This window comes from Orcinus orca, chromosome 12 (assembly GCF_937001465.1).
Source record: "Orcinus orca chromosome 12, mOrcOrc1.1, whole genome shotgun sequence".
Lineage (NCBI taxonomy): Eukaryota > Metazoa > Chordata > Mammalia > Artiodactyla > Delphinidae > Orcinus > Orcinus orca.
Genome location: NC_064570.1, coordinates 32,743,233 through 32,762,483, shown reverse-complemented (window position 1 = coordinate 32,762,483; position 19,251 = coordinate 32,743,233). Strand labels below are relative to the sequence as shown.

At 34.8% G+C, this 19,251-nt stretch overlaps 1 protein-coding gene across 1 annotated transcript in view; it reads left to right on the top strand.

The window, feature by feature from the left end:
- The window catches only part of LAMA2 (laminin subunit alpha 2), a 607,678-nt gene that overhangs the window by 262,390 nt on the left and 326,037 nt on the right, over positions 1-19,251 (top strand). Inside the window, exons 5-9 of the mRNA XM_049695645.1 lie at positions 177-356; positions 3,495-3,584; positions 4,974-5,091; positions 10,412-10,590; positions 16,606-16,705. Of these exons, the coding sequence (XP_049551602.1) occupies positions 177-356; positions 3,495-3,584; positions 4,974-5,091; positions 10,412-10,590; positions 16,606-16,705 (667 nt within the window). The remainder of the gene's footprint in view (positions 1-176; positions 357-3,494; positions 3,585-4,973; positions 5,092-10,411; positions 10,591-16,605; positions 16,706-19,251) is intronic.

Sequence of the window (19,251 nt, the reverse complement as noted above, 5' to 3'; positions counted from 1 at the left end):
AAGCATTCATAAAATTTCTCAATTACTTCACTGCATTCCAGTAAGTAAATATGAACCTGTATCTGCCTGACTAACTGGGAGAAAGGGAGCTTAACTTTATTTTTCTAAGAAAAATTAAAACCAGATATTTAACTTTTGGTAACTTTAATTGTCAAATGATTTCCCACCTTGCATAGATTCACATCTCTTTGATCAATGGGAGACCAAGTGCTGATGATCTGTCTCCTGAACTGCTGGAATTTACCTCCGCCCGCTATATTCGCCTGAGATTTCAGAGGATCCGCACCTTGAATGCCGATTTGATGATGTTTGCTCACAAAGACCCAAGAGAAATTGACCCCATTGTCACACGAAGAGTAAGTTACAGTGAATCATTCTGGAGCTTGTGAATGATATTGCACCCATCGTTTTAATTGTCTGTTAAATAGTTTTAAAAGATATCTTTCAGTGAAGCAGTGAAAGACTTTGAAATTCCACAGACCTTCCTTTGTTTAAATCTAAGCTCTGCCACTTATTAGATGTGTAACATTTATCAAACTTTTTAACGTTTCTAAAGTTTAATTTCCTCTTTGGTACAATGGATATCGTAATGCCTAGATCATTATCTTAATTTTGAGGCCTAAGTTAGTTTTTCGACACTTTGGGTAATCCATACTACTATTATAATTGGCTTTTGCGGGGGGGTGGTTACTACAGGAAGAGAATGGGCTTTGAAACATTTTTGGTTGCAACGCACACTAAGAAATACATTTTATATCATGACTCAGTACACACACACTCACACACACATCCCATGACATCTTGATAACCTTTAATGTGCATAGATCAGCTGATGATGTGGAAATGCAGATTCGGATTCAGTAGGTCTAGGGCAGAACTGAGAAACTGCAATTCTAATAAATTCCCAGGTGATATGGATGTCACCGTTCTGTGGACCATTTTGTCTAATTAAATAATTTAGTTTTATGCTTCATTAATGAATCACAAGGCACTGCTAGTTCAAAAGAGCTCTGCTATAGGAAAAAAGTGATCATATATACTATTTTATTTTCCTTTATGAATTGAATATCAGGAAAAAATGGTTATAGCATCCTTTCAACAGATCATTGAAAGTAGGAGCTACCAAGTGTTGTTTTCCAGTGTTAAACAGGAATTTGAGAGATTATGACATAGACGATCAACCCAAGTTGCTATGAGTGATAACTGTTCTTTCTCTTATCCACGCCTCACCGTATTCACTGGTTTACTCATCTCCTTTATATGCTGCTACACAGCCAAGACACTATTACCAAGAGAGTCAATTCAGCAGTAAATCCATAGAACAAATATATGCTAACAGCAGAGGAGAAAAGAGGATTGTAGGGAGAAACTGAGATTGTGAGAAAAAGCATCGTTCTAGAATGAGCCTACTAAGGTTAGACGGTTGCCACGAATTACCAAATTGCTGAACCGGCTGGCTGAATACTGAAGGGTGGTACTTTTCACAATTCCTGAGTACCCCTCGCATATTTTCTCTTCTCATTACTTAACTTACTCACACCTAACCTCTCCATCATTGCAAAATAACTTTTAAAGTTTTATTGTCCCCATGCAACACGTGTTGGATGTTTTAGTGCCCTTATTTCCAAACCTGAAATAATTTTACCTTGTCTTATATTTCAGTATATTGTAAATTGTTTTATGCAAAAGTAATCATTATTTTTCACCAATGTTTAGATTCTTCACTTGTTAAAAAAAAGATGTTTAATTATAATTTTGGCATGACTTAAAAATACACACCAAGGAAGACTGAATAATTTTGAAGTGAAATTTAATCTTTCCTGACAGTATATCTATCAAAGAAAAAAATCAATGGAAATAAATGTGTTCCTTTTATCATCTTTTGCAGAAAGCAGAGAGGGGTTAGGGTGCACATCTATTATTTATAACTTCATTGTACATGAGCCTTTAAAATAGTGCAGTAAAATTCAACATATAAATATGTTTTTTGAAAGTACTCAAGTTCTGTAAACACTACATATAAATTTAAATATATAAAAATAGGATATTGAATTTTAGCTCCTCTTCATGACACAGAAATGAAGCATTGCACATTTATATTTAAAGCAAATTTCCCAATTTTAAAAACACCTACAAAACTACTGTCTCAGCTTTCTGAGCAACTATCCCTGTTTGTATCTGTATTATAAGGTGATGAAGTTAGTGAAAAGCAGACTTTTTTATGTCTAAACTACACCTAAACTCCCTTGCAAGTTACAATAGTGTGAGGTCTAAGTATATCAAGTAAGATAAAGTAACAAAAATATTATAAAAGATACTATACATAAATAGCAAAAACAAACAAAAAGAATTTTAAAAAGAAGTAAAGAAAAGAAATAAATTGGAGGGCTTCCCGGGTGGCGCAGTGGTTGAGAGTCCGCCTGCCAATGCAGGGGACACGGGTTCGTGCCCCGGTCCGGGAAGATCCCACATGCTGCGGAGCGGCTGGGCCCGTGAGCCATGGCCGCTGAGCCTGTGCGTCCGGAGCCTGTGCTCCGCAATGGGAGAGGCCACAACAGTGAGAGGCCCGCATACCGCATAAAAAAATAAAAAAATAAAAAAAATAAATTGGAAAAGGGAATTTGTATTCAGGGAACTTTGTGTCCACCTACTTATTCTCACTAAATGTGTGGGGGGTTTTTTTAGTGTAAATAATTGGAATAATAGAACTGTCTACCATAAGATGGTTATTTGGATTCCATAAGGTAATATGAAGTACTCTCACAACTATAAAATGCTATATACAAATTAAGTAAAATTTTTACATAGTCCTGTTCTGTAATTACAAATGATCTTTTAAAAATAACTGAGTAGATGAAAATAATTAGAAACAGTCCTGTTAACTCAGATAGGAAAGTAATTGCATGGATATTTTAACATAATAATGAAAAAAAAGTATTCTGCACATCTAGTTTACTTCTCACATTATGTTAAATCAATCTTATAATTAATTTTCATTTTCTTCTTGATATGGTTAAGAAATGTGTTGTTATGAGCACTATTTCCCTAAATTTGTTGATTCTTTTCAAATCCATCGAGTAAAACAGTCTGCGTATGATTCACGAACACTGATGTTCCTATAATGATAATAAAAAAGGTTTTCTTTCTTTCAACTTTTATGAAGAATTAGTGCCCTTGCTCCCCCGCCCCATAACAATTTGCTCTCAATAATAAATACTCCAGCATGGAGTATTTGTACTGTGCAGTCCTTTGTACTGTCTGTAAGAAAGAAATTTCTAAAATGCCCACCTAACATAAATTAGAGGCATTCTGTCCCTGGGCTATGATTTCAATGTGAGGAGTTACTGGATACTTTTGTGAACCTTCTGTTGTTCTCTAGTGCTTCAAACTAAGGATACAAGCAGAAAGCCAAGTTTTTAACTGAATGTTCCCTTTTGTTGCTTTCACCTTGCAGTAGTCTTAATAGGATTTCTCTCTGGATTGCTTTTTTGCAGTATTACTACTCGGTCAAGGATATTTCAGTTGGAGGGATGTGCATCTGCTATGGTCATGCCAGGGCTTGTCTACTTGATCCAGTGACAAATGTATGTATATTTATAGGATGCTTTGGTAAAATGAAGCTCTGAACTGTAAAATGCTTCATGAGAAGCGTTGCTGACAGGGATGCTGTGAATGGGTGTCAGGCCCCCACTTAACAGAAAACCGTGCCAGGGTGAAATAGAGCTGGCAGGTAGGATGATAGACTTTGAAGGCAGCCATCACAGTATCAGAAAACAAATTAGTTTCCTTCCAAAAAGGCTCCAAACTGGCCTATATATTTTGAAACCTTTCTAGCTATGACAGCCAGCTGTATGATTTAGCTTTAAAGAACTCCTGTCATCAATCAACCTGACCCTTTCTTTTAAGAATTTTCATCAAAAAAATTAATGCAAACAAATGAAAAATGTACATGGAAATAAATCTAAATGATCATGGAACCGGAGGCTGAGGTAGGACAGGGGCAGGAAGGAAGAGAGTATTCAAGAGAGCTTGAAACCGCCAGGTCAGAAAATGCTGGAATGGTTTTGGGTTGAGTTTTTCATTAATGACAATGGACTAAATGAACATAACCTAAAAAAGAAGATGAATGAGCATCTGTTTTTCTCAGTCATATATAAACTGGTGAAATAGAAAATCATCCACTTTATAGTGTATGGAAGAAATGTGTTCAATAGTAAGATCAGTGAATGTAGCTACATATGTAAAGATTCCTTTTCCTACTAAAACTGTAATGCAAATGGTATTTCTCAAATAGTATTAGTTTTCTGACTAATGCATCATAGTATTACCTCCTCGGGAAGATTCAAACCCCTGGCATATTTTTCTGGGCAAGGTTGTGGTCCTGCTTTCTTCAGAGTGTGGGCACTGTCTATCAGGGGTATTGATGAGCAGTATTTCCCAAGCTTTGAGAGATCAGGTGGCAGCTTTGGAGGGCCAGTTCCATGTGATGAAATAAGACTGTACTCAAAACACACACAGACAGGAGATTCAGGCTTGGGGTATTAGATTTCTATTCTATCCATGCCCCTCCATGCCTAGGAATCTACTCTTTCCCCTCTTCCTACACCAAATGTTAATTGTACTTTGAGGGAATCCTTAAAATGGATACATCCCACCCAGAAGACCTGTGGATCTCAGGAATCAGAGAAGGGATTCTAGTCTTCTAGACTACTTCCAGCTGGTCCTCTTCTCTCTTCTATGTCTGAGCCCAGTGATTCCAGAGCCAGCCTGGATCTCCCTCCCTAAGCTGGTGTTGATCAAATATGCCCACTCCCAAGGCTGGCACCTCTTCCTTCCCAGACTGACGGGAGTTTTAGATTTTGGTACTTAGTCTTGATGTTTCCTTTTCTCTTCATTCTGCCTTTCAGGGGAAGCCCCTCATTTATGGTTCCAAAGAATGCTGAAAGTATGCTTTTCCCCCATTTTTTGACTAGAAATCCCGCTGTGAATGTGAGCATAACACGTGTGGTGATAGCTGTGATCAGTGCTGTCCTGGATTTCATCAGAAACCGTGGAGAGCAGGCACTTTTCTGACCAAAACTGAATGTGAAGGTATGTTCTGACAAGCCAGCACCATGGGTAATCCTTCCTTCCCTGGGACACAGGTGATATAAACATGTGCTGATTTCAGGTGAGCGCATATTTCCAGTTCATATAATTTATCCAAGACAGTAGCTGGTAAGCTCTTTTACCCTCCTGTTTTAGAGTTTTCAAGTTTTTTTTTTTAATTTGACAAATATTTACAAAACACCCACGAATTTACCACTGTGTGAGAATAATGAGAATAGATAAAAGCATAGTATACACTTACAGTCATCAGGGGTGAATCTGAAGCTTACAGCATAATATATATATACAAGTGTAAATAAACATTCAATAAAACCTACAGGGTATAGAGATTAACCTTCTAATCCTGTATGTTTATAAAATGGTTCTGAAACCAGTATAGTTCCATATCCTTCTGCCTGTTCCCTTTGTAGTTCCTCCCCTAAATAGCTCAGGTAAATAGTAAATAGCTTTTGAGTACCCATCATCTAATAAATGGAGAAAAACCAGAGGGAAGAGATCAGACCCTACAGGTTAGAGTCAGTTTATTATCTGGGAAAGAAAGGACTCTGATTCATTAGTTATACTTATTAAAGGGTAGTGTTTGGGGGCAGTAGCTGGGAAGAATAGGAGAGTAAAATGTAACAGAGAGAAGGCAAGAAGTCAAATTTGTGGAGAAAGAATATTTATTTTAATAATAGGCATTAATATTTTAAATGTGTGGTTTCACATTAATAACGGTATAAAATGCTACTATTAGAAATGGTATCAGTGATAATCATTAGCATAAACTATGCTATAGTAATTATTGGACAGTGACAACCAAGAAAAAGCCGGTAATGAAAAACCATAAAACAACTGGCTATGCAAACATTTGCCAACAAATACTCATTTATACTTTAATATTATCACTTTTGAAGTTTTCCCTGAAGGGAAAGAAAGGTAGCAGATGACTTTGTAGCCTAATATGGCCAACTGTCCCAACACAGTGACAGGGAAGCTAGAGAAACTTCTGTTCTGGAGATCTGTTCAGGCCAAGACGAGACCTAAAAACAAAGACTTCTGCTGAACTGTAAATTCGAACTAGCCAGAAAGCCCAATTCTATTGAATTCAAATATTAATATTTTAGTGAATCAGTCCTAATTACATTTTTTCAGTTCAGTAGGTGTATGTGGTCACCAAAACAGGCTTGGTAGCCATTTTAAACCAATACCAACCTTATGTATTTATTGAATAAAAATATTTATCATGTATCATGTGTCAGACAAGATACGTCCTTAAAATTATTGAATTGTAGCAGACTTTAATCATAAAATACTCCCCAAACATAAAATACATTTTCTTTTCAGTTTAAGATTCTGCCTATCCTATCAATGTCTTGAGTCCCTTCATTTTCTGCACATATCTCTTTTGCCTTTTGAGTTGTGTCTGAGTGCTTGTGAAGATATTTTGGTTTAGAAATCACTCATTGTTACTGAGATGTATCTGAGGGAACGGGCCACCACTACCCAGTGTTGTAAGGCGGGGGGGCGTAGCAGATGCCCAGCCCTTGTTTTTTATCATCTGCCCCCAACCCCATTCCTGACAATCCCTCAGGATCTCCACAGCTTGTCCCGACAAGAGCAGACATTCATTCCTAAGACTGAATTTAAGTTAAATGACACCATGAATATCTCTTCTCAAACTTCCTTAAATTTAATTAATTTCTCTTCTGCTTGTAGAATATCAACAGTCACACGTGGAACTTTTGAGCATTTGAGGGTAGGGATTCTTCCTGTTGTCTCTAACATTCTATCACAAAGTTATCATGATGTAACGTTAAGTGGCTCTGCAGAATCCTTTACCGCTCTCCACTTGTGTGTATGTGTTTAAACAAGGAAACAGAAAGGATGGATCAGACTTATTAGCAACAGGGATGGACAAAGCAACACAGAAGGAAATTTCCACTTGCTGCTATATACATTTTTATAAAATAGTGTTATTATAAAACAATTTTATCTTTCTTTGTGGAAGAGATGGGAGGTTGTATTTCCAAACTGAGAAAATAATTTCTTTTTTTGAAATCCACAAATTAAAGATAGGGGTCTTAACCATAAAACCTTGTATAAATATTGTGCTTTTGGCAATGTACACATTCGTAAAAGCTTATATGAAAATTTTATTTTCCAAGTTGAATTGTGTTCCATTCACCTCTTAATATTTAGAAAAATCCTGCAATGTGAAAAATCCCTCTATAAAATGAATAACTGCCTTCTAATTCATTTGAATTTAATTTCGACTTTTATCAATCTAGCTTATTTGAGGCAGGTTATATCTCTAAAGTGCAAAGGATATGTATTCCATTGCTAAGCCTGTACTAACAGACAGTTTCTATCATGTGTCTTGGACATTCTGTGAAATAACAAACTGCTGATGACAGAGTGAAAAATGGCTCTTTGTGAGTAGATATTATCCATCTCCTCTAAGGCTATAGATGAAAGCTGTGCAGGCCCAGGACCTTTAAACAGCAGCCAAGGCTGTAGGAAAGGGCCCTCATACATGGAGTGTGGAAAGGACTGCTCCTCAGGCATCAGTCTTTACCTGCATTAGCTCATGGTTATAAGTACAGTCAGCAATACTAGTTCTAAATAATGTGAGAATAAATTTGTATTCCTCTGTATTTCCCTCTAGTTGTACTTGTGGCAGAAATCTTGACTATTTCTTGCAATATAGTTTTACAAGATTTTTGAGAATTCTTGTGCATTGTCCTAAAGATATAAAATTGCTTATGATGCCTAGTGATTTATATTTGTGACTACATGTCCCCTAGAATACATTTTGAAAACTCTCCACTAATATAGCAAGAGTACTATATCTTAAATCAAAAGCCAACAAGGTGAAGAAGAGATTTGCAACAAACAAGAAAAGGAGATAATATCCTTACTATATGAAGAGATCTTCCATAGCAATAAGAAAAAAATTCAAAACAACCTGTTAAAAATGAGCAAAGATCAAAACAGACATTGCTCAGGAAAAAAATATGATATAACCATATAAAGAAATGATCACACTTATTTATAATTAAGGAAGTATCCATTAAAACAATAATAGTACTTTTTTTAAAACTTACCAAAGTGTTCATTCATTCACTCAACCTATGTTTGAATGCAAACCGAATGGAAAATGTTTGTAATACACAGTTTTGGTGAGGCTGTGGGGAAAGAGTTTTATCCTGTCTATCAGAGAGAGAGTAATCTGACATAGCATTTGCAGAGGGAATTTTTTCAAATTAATTAAAATTAAAATTTCCCATGCCCCTTGACTAGAAATTGCACTTGCAGGAATTTAATCTGTAGATGGACTTGGATAGCTGTACAGGACGTTTTATGATCCTTGTCTTTAGTACCCAATTGCTAATACCACTGCTACTGACATTTACAGGGCTGAGTATTTACTGTCTCAGGCGTTCTGCTAGATGATCTGCATTCTCACCACAACCTAAGAGTTAAGTACCAAAATGACGCTAAGACTTGAACTGTCTCCTCAAAGTCACTCAGCTGGCAAATGGGGAGCCGTCTAACACCAGACCCCCACTCCTAACCCCGACCTCCATTGCCCTCCTGGTAGGTACTCAGTGTTATAAAGGAGAAATCTGGAAACAATGTAACTGCCCACTATTAGGCATCTAATTAATCAAGAAGTACCCAGTGTAGCCTTAGGGAAAACATAATACCAATAGAGAAGGAGCCATGCTATTTACTGTTAGTAAAAAGATAGTTCAGAACAGTATATAAATGTCCCCTTTTGTGGAATTAAAGAGCTGTGTGCCGCACACAGGCCCGTGCACGTGCATACACATGCACACATACGCACACACGTATAGATGTGGAAATCAATGCAAGGACACCTAAGAAACTCAACATATGAGGAAAGACATTGCATAGTATATTTTTTGCCTAGTTGCCATCCTAAAATAAATTCTACCCATTTTTCAAAGCCTTACCCAGTTCTTCCTGGGGAAGTAATTTATCATTCCTCTGAACGCCTGTAATGTGATATGAAAAAGAAAAGGAGAAGAAGAGAAGGGGGTTACGAAAACACAGAGGATGAAGATGAGGGGAAGTGGAACAGGGAAAATCATTTGGGAACTTATTTATAATGCATTATGCTAATGATTTTACGTGCATTTTAAATATCCCTACCTAGTAATTACTACTGACCACTTCATGTTTTATATGGAAACTGAGCCTTAGTGAAATGAAGTTCCCTACCTCACAGGACTACTAAGGAGTGAAGAGGACACCCAAATCCAAGACTGGCACAAAATAGCGTGACCTCACCACTGAGCAAACCAGCTCTCATCTTGTCCTGATACCTTGGCACTTATCGTACAGCTTTTTCTTATCAGATAACTTGAAGGGATTGTGGTAGTGGTTAGCCCTGCAAACTCTGGAGCCCGACTTCAGAGTTTGGCTTACAATACTGACTTGGTGAACTTTTACTAGTTACTTCACTTCTCTTTGCTTGAGATTCCTAATATATGAAAAGAGGTTAATAGGGTCTGTAAGTCACAAAACTATTTGAGAATTAAAATCAGTGGTAATAAATATAAAACATTTAGAACAGAATGTGGCATATAAAAAAATCCCTAGGTTTTAGTTATGATTAGTAGTAAAAGAAAGGAATAACATTTGACTCTTGAACAACATGGATTTGACCTGCAAGGGTCCACTTATAGGTGGATTTCTTTCACTAAATGCAGACAACAGTGCTATAGTACTACACAATCCGTGGTTGGTTGAATTGGGGGATGAGAAACCAAGGACAGGGAGGGCTGGCTGCAAAGTTATACTCTAATTTTCCATTGTGCAGAGGATTGGTGCCCTTAACTCCTGCATTATTCAAGGGTCAAGTGTATATACTAAGCATCCTTTTTACCCGTAGTATCTAACACAGAGGTTCACATATAATAATTATTCATTACAGATTACATGGATGTTAATCATTCAGTACCATACTTCAGTAATTTGTTTGTCGTAATAGGAAATTGTAGGGTGAATTATATGAAATATCAGTTTTATAAGATAAAATCAGTCAAATATTGGCAATTTCATATGCTTCAGCTTAATTTATGTTTTAACTATTTCAAGTTCCATTAAAACATGCAAATTTATTAACATGTCTAATAAATCCAAGTACTTTCTAGATACCTTTGTATTGATTATATATATACATATATAATGTAATATAATTTTCCATATGGTATAAAAATCTCTTATGTAACAAAATATTATTTTTAAGTATATCTGAAATTAATGTCTATAAATTTATTTTTCCCTAATGTAGCCTGCAATTGTCATGGGAAAGCTGAAGAATGCTATTATGATGAAAATGTTGCCAGAAGAAATCTGAGTTTAAATATACATGGAAAGTACATTGGAGGGGGTGTGTGCATTAATTGTACTGGAAACACTGCTGGCATAAATTGTGAGACATGCATTGATGGTTTCTTCAGACCCAAAGGGGTAAAGTATGCTTTTTCTTTCATTAAGTGTTATTTTGGCTTTTTCAGACAGAGATGTATTATAGGGAAAAATAATTTTGATAGCTTCTCTAAATAATTGGACTTCAAATTCTCAAAGGTGACTAGAAATATTTCATAGTAGAAACTGTATAAATCTTTCAGGATGTGATATAAAATATTTCCATCTCTCCAGAAAGTCCCATTGTGCCTCATTCCAGTCAATCACCACCCCCAGGCAAACTCTGTTCTGATTTTTAGAGCATAAATTAGTTTTGCCTCTTAGTGAATTTCCTAAAAAAGAAATCATAAAGTACATAAAATTGTTGGTCTTCCTTTCACTCAATTTAACATGTTAAGATTTATTCATGTTGTACACATCAGTAGTTATTTCTTTTAAAAAAAAATTGCTAAGGAGTAGTCCTTTGCATGAACATATCTTAATTTTTAATCCATTCTCCTGTTGGTGGATATTTGGGTCATTTCCAGTTTTTGGTTAGCTCCTATAAAACAGTTTTATGTGAGTCTTTTTGTGGTCATGTGTTATTAACCTTGTGTAAATATCTAGGAGTAGAGTACTTGTTTCATAGGATAGATATATGTTTGACTTTGTAAGATACTGCCAACATTTTGTCAAGTTAGTAATACTGTTTTACATGTTCACCAAAAATGTATGTAAATTCTAGTTCGTCCACATTATCTCTGTTATTTGGTCTTGACTATCTTTTTGAATTAGCCATTCTAGTGGATGTGGGTGTAGTAGGTATGGCAAGTGGGTACTAGGCAATCACTAAGTCATTCCCATCAATGCTTGGTGCTACAGCAGATCTTCTATTATGAATTTACAGCAGATCCCATGGATTAAATTCTTATTTTAAGTGTTTATTAGCTATTCCTATATCTTCTCTTGTGAAGTATTTCTTCAAGTCAAGAAATTGTTCTTTTTTATTCTGGAAATGTTATAATTTTAACTTTTAGGGCTATGGCCCATCTCAAGTTAATCTTTGTGTAGGGTATGAAATAATGATTGAGATCTATGTGGTTCATCTGTTGTTGCAGCACCATTTTTGGAAAAATACTTTCTTTTTCTCTTTTAAATTGTTTTGAGGCAGTTTTTGAAAATCAGTTGATCTTTTGGGTCAACATCTGGAGCCCCAGTTCTGTTCCATGGATTTATTTGTCCATCTTTGTGCTAATGGCACACTATCTTGATGACTTTAGCTTTTTGGTTTTCTTTTCTTTTTTTTGCAGTACGCGGGCCTCTCACTGTTGTGGCCTCTCCCGTTGCGGAGCACAGGCTCCAGACACGCAGACTCAGCGGCCATGGCTCACGGGCCCAGCCGCTCCGCGGCACGCAGGACCCTCCCGGACCGGGGCACGAGCCCGTGTCCCCTGCATCGGCAGGCGGACTCCCAACCACTGCGCCACCAGGGAAGCCCGATAACTTTAGCTTTAATAAAACTAGAATTCAGAAACATATGTGCACTAACTTTATTCTTCCTTTTGAAGATTGCTTTGGCTATAGTAGTTTCTTTACATTTCCATGCAAATTTTAGAATCAACTTCTCAATGACAGAAATATAAGTTGGGATTGTTGTATAGAATCTAAATGCAAATATGGAGAGAACTAACACTTTAACAATATTGAGTCTTCCAGTCAATGAATATAGTATATCTCTTCACTTATTTCTGTCTTCTTTAATTATTCATATCAGTGTTTTCAGTGTAGAGATCTTGCATGTCTTTTGTTAATTTGTTAATTTTGTATAATTTCCTTCTGCCTGAAGAACTTCCTTTAGCTTTTTTTTAAAATAGGGCAAGAATTGATGGTGACAATTTCTCTCAGGTTTATTTCATCAGAAAATATCTTTATACTACCCTTATTACTGAAGTATAGTTTCATTACATGGAGAGAGATGTTTTTCTTTCAGTACTTTAAAGATATGGTATTTTCTTGGGCTTCCCTGGTGGCACAGTGGTTAAGAATCTGCCTGCCAATGCAGGGGACATGGGTTTGAGCCCTGGGCCAGGAAGATCCCACAGGCCTTGGAGCTGCTAATCCCGTGAGCCACAACTACTGAGCCTGCATGCCACACTACTGAAGCCCACGTGCCTAGAACTCGTGCTCCACAACAAGAGAAGCCACTGCAATGAGAAGCCTGCTCACCACGACTAGAGAAAAGCCTGCACACAGCAATGCAGACCCAACACAGACAAAAATAAAATAAATAAATTTATTAAAAAAATAAAGATACAGTATTTTCTGGATTTCACTTATTCTAATGAGAAGGCAGCCATCATTTGCATTTTTTTTTTCTATATATAATGTGTCTTTAATTCTCTGACTGATTTCAAGATATCCTCTTTTTATTTGCCTTTTAGCAGCCAAAACATGTATTGGCAAACTATGACCTCTAGATAAAATTTGGCCCATGGCCTATATCTATATGGACTGCAAACAAATAATTTTTTTTTTACATTTGTAAAAGCTTGTTAAAAGAAAAAAAAGAAAGAGGCAGAGGAGAAGGAGGGGAGTAGAAAAAGGAGAGGAAGGGAAAGAAGATGGAACGAAAATGAAAAGAACAACAAAACAATTAAGGAAAAGAAAAAGAAGAACAAGATGAACAAGAACTAGGTGGAAGAGGTGGAGGAGAGAAGGAGGAGGAAGAGAAGAAACAAACCTTATGTGCCTTACAAAGCCTACAGTTTTAGTTACAGAAAAAATTTTCCAATTTCAGAATTGGACCATGTGTATCTAAATGTGGATTTCTTTGTGCTTACCTTCTTGGCTACTGAGCTTCTTGTAATTATAAATTGAGATTTTATACCACATTTTGGAAATTTTAAGCCATTATTTCTTAAAAATCTTTTTTGAACCATGCTGTCTCTTTTGCTGATCTCTTTTGTGACTCCAACTGCATACAGGTCAGGTTGCTGGACGGTGTCCTATAGGTTACTGAGTCTGTGGTAATTAAAATTTGTTTTGTTCTTCAGATTGGATAAATTCTATTTATCTGTAATTAGGTATACTACCTTTCTCCCTGCGATCACTTACCTGCTGCTAAGCATATCCAGTTAATTTTTTCATTGAGATATTTTATTTTCAGCTTTTTAGACTTATTGTGTTTTTTGTAATTTTCATTTCTCTGCTGAAATAATCCATGTGTTTACTCCTTATGAACATTATTTCCTTCATATTCTTGGGCATATATACAGACCTGTACAAGTCCTTGTCTGCTAATTTCAATACTTGGGACACCTCAGGGTCTGTTTTTATTGACTTGCTGTTTCTTGAATAAGGACCACACCTTCATTTTTCTCCTCATGTCTAGTAATTTATGATTTACACAGGACCTTGAGGATGATACAGTGTAGAGACAAGATTTTGTTGTCTTCTTCCGAAGATTTGTGAATTTTGTTTTAATAGGTGATCAACTTACTGACTAATCCCTATTAAACGGAAGAGGCTTGCTTTTATACCTTGTTAGGACAGATTAATAAAAAGCTCAGGTGTTTATCTAACCTTTCCAACTTGGTTGATAAACTCTCGTTTCTTTTCCCTTTATGGTGCGTAGACTGGAAAATTTTACTCAGATCATTTAGCTTTCCAGCTGTTGCTATCCACTGGGCTACTTGGAGTCCCCTGATTTAATGTACAATTAAAGGATCAGTTAAGAATTGAGGGGTATTGATATGCAAATTTCGTTGTTACCCTTATATGAACATGGATCTCATCTACTGTATTTTCTTCTTTCAAATCTCAAATCCTTCTAATTTCTGCCTGCTTTTGATTATTCTCCCAAGTCCTCAAATGTTTGATTTTTATATTTTGTCCAGAATTCATAATTGTCATTTGACCATGTGCTAGACCTATACAAGACACTGTGCCATCATTAAAACTGGAAGCTTCATCAAGTTATTACAAGTTATTAAGTGAATCTGAGCCTAGATTTTGATATTTTAACACATAAATATACGTATGCTATATTGTGTTAAAAATTCAAATCTTTCAGATTCTTAATATTTGGGTAGAAATTCAGTGTGTTTTTATGAAGCTGTAGATAGAAAAGTTTTGTGCATTGCAAATTTTATAGCTAAATAACGTATCTCTATGATATTCTTAAAATTATTGCCTTAAAATCTAATTTTAGATTTATCTCCTAAATACATATATTTAAATGTTAAAATACACACACACACACACACACACACACATATATATAGCAGTGCTTACTTTGAGGATTGATTAGTAATCTGATTATTTTAATAAAATTAAAAATCAAGTATAAAGTAGATTAATTTATAAAATCTCTTATGTTAGGACTTGTTCCTGATCAGCAGTCTGATTCAGGCAGATTTTCCCAATTACCACAAAGAAGGATAACAAATTAAGAGGCTTTGGTTTACTCAAGCTCATCATTGGAATCATAAATCATATTTATAAGAGCTAAGAATCTATCCTAAAGAAATGTATTGCTATATGCCCACAGAGAGTTTTGTTTTGTTTTTCTTCATGTCTTGGTTTTCTCTTGGTTAGAAAGCCCTCCTCCCAATTCCACTCTCAAATTGCTACTCATACTTCAAGCTCCAGTCTAAATGTCACTTTTTCTGTGAAACATTGCTTGACTTCATTGTGTTATTACTCTCTCTTCTTTTGCCCCAGAACACGCTGCTTGTGTGTCTGTTTTATCGCTTTGCACATTCTATTTAATCAATATCTTTCAAGTCTGCTATTCCTGTAAGCTTCTTTAAGGCAGAAATCAGGCCTTATCTGTGCTTTGCACAGTCCTTACTTCATAATAGGAAGTGAATGAAGGGGTCTTAAATGATGATTTTGAAACTGATCTGTGGATATAGTTGATTGAATTCTATCAGACATGTAAATATTTCTCTACTTGTGAAACTTTGACTTATATTAGCAAACAGGTTTTCATTTATCAATTAAACCTAGATATATACATATATAAAACTGTATTTTATTGGAGAAACATATATATATACTTATATACACAATTTTATATATATATTCAGAGTATTTTAGTATTTCCTAGGCAAAGAATTTGTTTATTTTTTTTTGTTCTTATCCTATTGCATCTTGAAAATAAATATTGTATATTTGGTACATTAGCATGGTCTAGGTATGTTTAATTAAAATATTCTAACATTAAAAACTACTAGTTGTACTGTGTATTTAATGTATGTGAGGAATCTTATGAGATGCTTTATATGTTATTCCTCTTAATTTTAATTTAATAACATCACTAAAGTTTCTACTATTATCCTCATATTATCAGGAAGTAAGTAAATTGCAGGAGGCCACATAGCCAGTAAGTGGACACAGTGGGATATGAGCTCAAGCCTTCCTAATTACAGAGCCTACATTGTTTCCCCCCAGATTATGCTGCCTCCTGAGAAAGTCAAATTTTTAACGTAAATATTTAACATCTTTTTCAAGCACCAAATATAAATTTCTATTTAATTAGCTATATCATGATCAATGTAAAAAGTTTTTGAAAAATTAATTTGGGGAAAAATTACTAATTTTGAACTATGTTGTAATAAAACAGTAAGGAAGATTTTATTATGGAATGTATATTTCTCTAATATTCTAATGTTCTCTATATAAGCAAACATTGTTCTTTTTGTTTGTAATGATAATGATACTGTGATTATAAAAGAAAGAGATGCATACTGAAATGTGTAGGGATTAAAAGACTCTTTATTGGGGATTTTCTTTAAAAACTTCAGCAAAGAATAAAACGTGATGAATCATATAGCAAAATCTTGATAATTGTTGAATCTAGGTAACAAATATTTAGTAGTTTATTATGCTGTCCTCTTTATTTCTGTGTATCCACTTAGATGAAATGGATTTTAGAAAATGCAAACATATAATAAAGAAAATTTCTTATATTATCTTCTAAATATAATTTATTATTATTTATTAAAATGTTCTTTAAAGGCTTGCTGAATTGAAAAATTTACTGTTTTTAAAACAGAATTTTAATATTTTTCTTAGATATCTCCAAATTATCCAAGACCATGCCAGCCATGCCATTGTGACCCAGTTGGTTCCTTAAGTGAAGTCTGTGTCAAGGATGCAAAACGTGCTCAGCGAGGTGAGAGCTATAGTAGAAGGCCGTTGTTCTGATGAACGGACAACTAAAGCCAAGTGTGATTATTTTCAAAAGATGGAATAAATTTATTCTTTTTTTTTTTTGGCTGCGTTGGGTCTTTGTTGCTGCGCACAGGCTTTTTTCTCTAGTTGCGGTGAGTGGGGCTATTCTTTGCTGCGGTGCGCAGGCTTCTCATTGCGGTGGCTTCTCTTGTTGTGGAGCACAGGCTCTAGGTGTGCGGGCTTCAGTAGTTGAAACATCCAGCCTCAGTAGTTGCGGCACGTGGGCCCCAGAGCACGTGGGCTCAGTATAAATTTATTCTTACAGCTATCAATGTCCCCTACAGGAAGCAGTTTTTAATTCATCTCAATAATTATGTTTGTTTAATTATACTTTAAAAGCAAGAAAAGTTGAATCATTTGTTTTGCATTAGTATACGTGTGTGTATATATATATGTATACACACATATATACATATTTACATATCTATATATATATCTTCTAGTCTATTATAAATCTGTGGTGTATGTAATTTTTTGACGTCTTGCTATTTGTTATATTGCTTTGTAGCATGTATGATTTCTAGGGTGAAATGACAGTGTTCTTTGAGGGATGTGTGTGCTACAATGGGAAGAGCGAATAGATGAGATCACAGACTGAGATGTAGTTAATAATACAGAAAGTGAGAAGTCTACATAAAGGACTGTAAAAGGCAGTAGGAATGAGATAATGAAGGGAAAGAGGCTGACATTAATTTAAGACAAAACCTTCTTTGAGGATTGAAATTCACGATGAACTCCAAACATTAAGTAATCAAATGCCAAATTAACTCTTTGATGTAAAATGTTTAGGAACTACTTCCAGGAAAGTTGCTTGCCAAAGTAGAAAATTCATAGAATATATCTGGAACTGTTTCTTTATATTTCTAAGACTGGATTCTTCTCTTCTGTGGAAAGACTAAAATAAATCATGGCTATGCTATAGGCTTTTTCCCCGAAAGACCTTCTATTTAAAAGACTGGCAATATTTCTTTGGCACAGTTTAGCTTACCTGCTTTCTTTACAAAACTATTTGATTATCTGTTTAAGCCTTACAGTCTTAAATCTTAAAAGATTAAAAAATGATTATTTAAAAACTCAAATGGTGAATTATTGATGTCACTTTTCATTTTATGGTCCCTTATCTTTTTATGGTAGCAACTGAATCACATTATTTTGAGCAATGTAATTTAATTTTATCCCCTGAGTTTAAAATGGTAGGTATTTTGTTGTTGAAAAAAGTGACTACCAAAAAAAAAGTAGAAAAATGAGTATTCAATGCAGTGGTAATTCAGCATAGTACTCTTATTAACATTTGTGTGTTAACTTTACATGATGAATTTTTCCCCATATCCGTTTGTTTCTCTGGAATCTGGTTTTAGCTCCTGAATACAGTACTCAACTTTGAATAGATATTAAGATTGTTTCTAAATTTTGTATATTTTAACCAATGCTTTAATGAATATCTCTGGATATAAATATTTTTCAATTATTTTTTTCCTCTGTGTTCTAAATTCTTTTTTCCAAATTATGGTATAGTTGATGTACAATATTATATAAGTTACAGTTGTACAAAATAGTGATTTTTCAATTATTATAAAAACAACACATGGTCACATAAAATTTTAACAGTAGGGAAGGTAATAAAATAAACAGCAAAGTGTCCTCTTCAACTTATGCACCCCTAGTCTCATTTCCAAATTTAATCACACTGATCCTTTCCTCCTCTTAAGTTCTTTTAGAAGAACTTATCTTTCAAACAATATCTGAATAATATTCTTAGTATTTTTCATCACCATTAAATATTGCCTATTGACTGTCCATCTTGGAACACAAACATTTCATTCATATCACCTTCTTCCTACCATTCATATCTTTTTATAATTTTTTTCTTCTATGGTATTTTTAGCATGTTAAATAAAAAGCTTAAATTCCTAGTTTTTGATTTATTAAAGTTGGACTTTATCTCTTGAGGTCATACTACACAAACTGAGAAAAAGACCGTCCTTACACGCTCCCCTGATCTTCAACCTACTTGACAATATCTGTCAATTGCGTCTTCACCTTTTCAAAAATTGTGTAGAGATATTTGGTTCCAGGCCAATAATTAATTTTCCTAATTTTAAATTGAAAGCAATAATCAATATTTGTAATATTATAATTAGATCTATTTTATTCAGTATGGGCTTGAGTTGAATAATTAGACATATAACCATGATACATTTTTCTCTTCCTGTTTAGTCTGATGATCTCTTTAGGAAACAGTCTCAGATGTAGTCTAATGATTTGGATTTCTTAGTCAGAATGAATAACCAGATCATGAGAAATGATGTTCACTATCTCATTGGCATTAACCTGATTGCTAGAGAAAAACAAATATTTTGTGTGTGAATTTTCTGTTTCCTTAATTTTCTTTTTGGTGTAAGGTTGTTTTTTTCCCTCCATAGATTTGTAAGAGCTCTAATAATATGTCGTATTTGTTATGAACAATTCCTAGATTTTCTTTGTGTC